Source organism: Cyprinodon tularosa, unplaced genomic scaffold (genome assembly GCF_016077235.1).
Source record: "Cyprinodon tularosa strain WSP-4 unplaced genomic scaffold, ASM1607723v1 ctg1789, whole genome shotgun sequence".
Taxonomy (NCBI): domain Eukaryota; kingdom Metazoa; phylum Chordata; class Actinopteri; order Cyprinodontiformes; family Cyprinodontidae; genus Cyprinodon; species Cyprinodon tularosa.
This window is the reverse complement of record NW_024038601.1, coordinates 20,929-24,967: the sequence shown is the minus strand read 5'-3', so window position 1 is coordinate 24,967 and position 4,039 is coordinate 20,929. Positions and strand designations below refer to the sequence as shown.

The 4,039-nt window shown below is 40.2% G+C and overlaps 1 protein-coding gene across 1 annotated transcript; it reads left to right on the top strand.

The window, feature by feature from the left end:
- Positions 1 to 11: 11 nt before the first annotated feature.
- LOC119781520 (beta-1,3-galactosyl-O-glycosyl-glycoprotein beta-1,6-N-acetylglucosaminyltransferase-like) lies at positions 12 to 3,102 on the top strand (the record flags this gene model as incomplete). The annotated part of the gene is made up of 3 exons (XM_038282008.1): positions 12 to 107; positions 1,533 to 1,937; positions 2,029 to 3,102. Coding segments are annotated over 3 exons (1,005 nt in total), but the record flags the coding sequence as incomplete, so codon positions are not given.
- Positions 3,103 to 4,039: the final 937 nt, after the last annotated feature.

Below are 4,039 nucleotides of genomic sequence, written 5' to 3'. Positions count from 1 at the left end.
AACAATGTTACAGGAATTACAAAACAAGGAGGAAATACATTACATTTCCTTTAAGCAAAGAAGAGGAAGAGTTTCCTCTGGCTTACTCCATCGTTGTTCATCACAAGGTAAAAACATTTTAACATCTATATGAAAGTGCATTTTAGATTAAAACACTTAATATTTGGTTTGAATAAATGTCTTCTGTATCAGATTTTACTTTGGAATCACCCATCCTCACATACACTATATTGCCAAAAGTATTTGCTCACCCATCCAAATTATTGGAATCAGGTGTTCCAATCACTTCCATGGCCACAGGTGTATAAATTCAAGCACCTAGGCATGCAGACTGTTTTTACAAACATTTGTGAAAGAATGGGTCGCTCTCAGGAGCTCAGTGAATTCCAGCGTGGAACTGTGATAGGATGCCACCTGTGCAACAAATCCAGTCGTGAAATTTCCTCGCTCCTAAATATTCCACAGTCAACTGTCAGCTGTATTATAAGAAAATGGAAGTGTTTGGGAACGACAGCAACTCAGCCACGAAGTGGTAGGCCACGTAAACTGACGGAGCGGGGTCAGCGGATGCTGACGCGCATAGTGCGAAGAGGTCGCCAACTTTCTGCAGAGTCAATCACTACAGACCTCCAAACTTCATGTGGCCTTCAGATTAGCTCAAGAACAGTGCGCAGAGAGCTTCATGGAATGGGTTTCCATGGTCGAGCAGCTGCATCCAAGCCATACATCACCAAGTGCAATGCAAAGCGTCGGATGCGGTGGTGTAAAGCACGCCGCCACTGGACTCTAGAGCAGTGGAGACGCGTTCTCTGGAGTGACGAATCGCGCTTCTCCATCTGGCAATCTGATGGACGGGTCTGGGTTTGGCGGTTGCCAGGAGAACGGTACTTGTCTGACTGCATTGTGCCAAGTGTAAAGTTTGGTGGAGGGGGGATTATGGTGTGGGGTTGTTTTTCAGGAGCTTGGCTTGGCCCCTTAGTTCCAGTGAAAGGAACTCTGAATGCTTCAGCATACCAAGACATTTTGGACAATTCCATGCTCCCAACTTTGTGGGAACAGTTTGGAGCTGGCCCCTTCCTCTTCCAACATGACTGTGCACCAGTGCACAAAGCAAGGTCCATAAAGACATGGATGACAGAGTCTGGTGTGGATGAACTTGACTGGCCTGCACAGAGTCCTGACCTCAACCCGATAGAACACCTTTGGGATGAATTAGAGCGGAGACTGAGAGCCAGGCCTTCTCGTCCAACATCAGTGTGCGACCTCACAAATGCGCTTCTGGAAGAATGGTCAAAAATTCCCATAAACACACTCCTAAACCTTGTGGACAGCCTTCCCAGAAGAGTTGAAGCTGTTCTAGCTGCAAAGGGTGGACCGACGTCATATTGAACCCTATGGATTAGGAACGGGATGTCACTTAAGCTCATATGTGAGTCAAGGCAGGTGAGCAAATACTTTTGGCAATATAGTGTATATTTATGTTTTTTAGAAACAAATATCTATACTCTGAATTCTTTTTTTACACAATGCAGGTGCAGAACTTTGAAAGACTGCTCCGAGCCATCTATGCACCTCAGAATTTTTATTGTGTTCATGTGGACAACAAATCCCAGCCCTCCATAAAAGCAGCCATTGAGGGAATTGTTTCCTGTTTCCCTAATGTTTTCATGGTTAGTCAGCCTGTGACTGTGGTCTATGCTGCTTGGCCAAGGGTCCAAGCAGACATTAACTGCATGGCTGACCTGTATAAAGTCAGTGCAGAGTGGAAATACTTCATCAACCTTTGCGGGCAGGACTTCCCTCTGAAAACCAACTTGGAAATGGTAAGGGTGCTGCGCTCGCTGAAGGGCGCCAACAGCATGGAGTCAGAAAACATGCCTGAGGGGAAGAAGTGGAGGGTGTCAAATGCTCATGAAATTGTTAATGGAGAAATCAAGGTAAATTTAAGAACAAACGTTTGTGTTGAAGCTGGCATTAATTATCTTTCTTGTCACATTTTTATTTTTTTTCATTTGTTTTTTTTTTTAGTCAACAGGAAAGTCAAAGAGTCCACTACCCTTCAACCTGCCGATTAAATCAGGAAATGCCTACATTGTGGTAACTCGGGGCTACGTCCGCAGTGTTTTGAAAGACACCAGAGTAAATACTCTTATTGAGTGGAGCAAAGACACCTATAGTCCTGATGAGTTTCTGTGGGCGACCATTCAGCGAATGGCTGGCGTACCGGGGTCATCGAGACCCCACTCCAAGTATGATCAGACGGACATTAATTCCATTGCAAGGCTGGTGAAGTGGGCGTATCATGAGGGATCAGAGCATTCAGCTGTATATCCTGAGTGTCATGGCAACCATGTAAGAGCCGTATGTGTATATGGAGCTGGGGACCTACAGTGGTTACTAGAGAACCACCACCTCTTTGCAAACAAGTTTGACACATACAGCGATCCCATTCCAGTGTACTGCTTAGAGAAACATCTCAGGCAGAAAGCTCTGATAGAATCAGAAATTGAAGATACCTTTTTGTTTACATAGACCACATACAAAATAAGTGCTGAAGGTACTTACCTGTGTCCCACTGTAATACTCCTCTCCCTGCTTGTCAAAACTGATCATGTATCAAATCATTTTATCCACATTAATAAAGGAATCTATTAGATAATTTTTGTTTAAGATCAGATTGATGGATTTTTATTATACCTTGGCAGGAGGTCCCTAGATTAATCCCCTTGGTAAAGGTCTTAAATACTTATCAAAATTGATACTTTTTGGTTTAGTTGAGCCAATTAGTGTTCAGGCTATTACCCCTTAAAGATTTGAAAATAACAGGTTGGGGGATATGAATGATTTACTAAATTCCTGATGTTTGTGATTTGGCCTAGAATTCTTGACATGCTGAAGTGGGACAACACACCTGGTGTGGCAGACAGAGATTATGGACAACTTACTCTCTGATCTCAGATTTTTAACAAAAGGCACAACAAACCCCATATTTGAATTGCAATGACCATGTTTTGATTTTCATTTCATAGGAAACAGGACCACCGCTGTCCAGTGACCATTGTTTGAAAGAAGACATATGCTCAACAGTTCGTTAGACTAGGCTAAATGGGTAAAATATTTTAGAAGAAAATTCTGTCCTTGTATATGAATATGTGCTTCTTTTTTTTTTTCTATTCCAAGAAACAACAAAAGAAATCCACCTAAAAGATTCAGCTAGTCAATAAGCTTTTTTTTAGACTTAAACAACTTTTAAAGTAATTTTGTATACACAGTGTATAAAAAAAGAAATTTAATTTTGAACAGCTTTCGAGACATTTTCATTTCAGCAGTAATTATGGTACAACGGTACTATTAAGGTACGGTGTATTTTACTAAGGTAAACATCCAAAACCCTTTTGTTTGATCAACAACTATTTACTGTCACAAACTCCCTTCGCAATGAAATTAAAATAGTTCCTTTACTTAATAGAAATATTTCAAGTTTAATTTATTGCAAAAAAAGCAAAACAAATAGTCAAATATTAAAAGAAGGAAATCTGTTTTTTATTTTTAAATTGAATTCCTAATTTTCTTTTCATAAAATTTTATTTTTCTGCCATGCAACACTTTCAGCAAAACCCAGTAAACTGAAGGTTCTGGAGCGGCCATTTAAGTCCACATTTCACCATATCACGGAGAAACTTTTAGGGGGGACATTGATGCAGCCAAGCCTATTTATTTAATTGTTTTTTTTTTTAACGAAAAAGAACAGGAAGTTTTGTGATCAAAGAAAATGATTTCTTTTGTCCATAGCTCACCAGACTAAGCTCCCATTCATCTTCAAGTGGTAATACATGTTAACCTTTCGTCGGGGTCAAGGAAGTTTTATAATATCCATCATCGTATGTATGAAAAGCTTAAACAAAATTGTTTTATAATACCCTGCTTCACCCAGCCTTTAAGAATGGACAAATATGTTGCATAACTTCTACTCTCTGAAGAAGGGCAAAAAAAAAGAGATTAAGATATTATATACTATCAACATTACAAGAAAACTTAA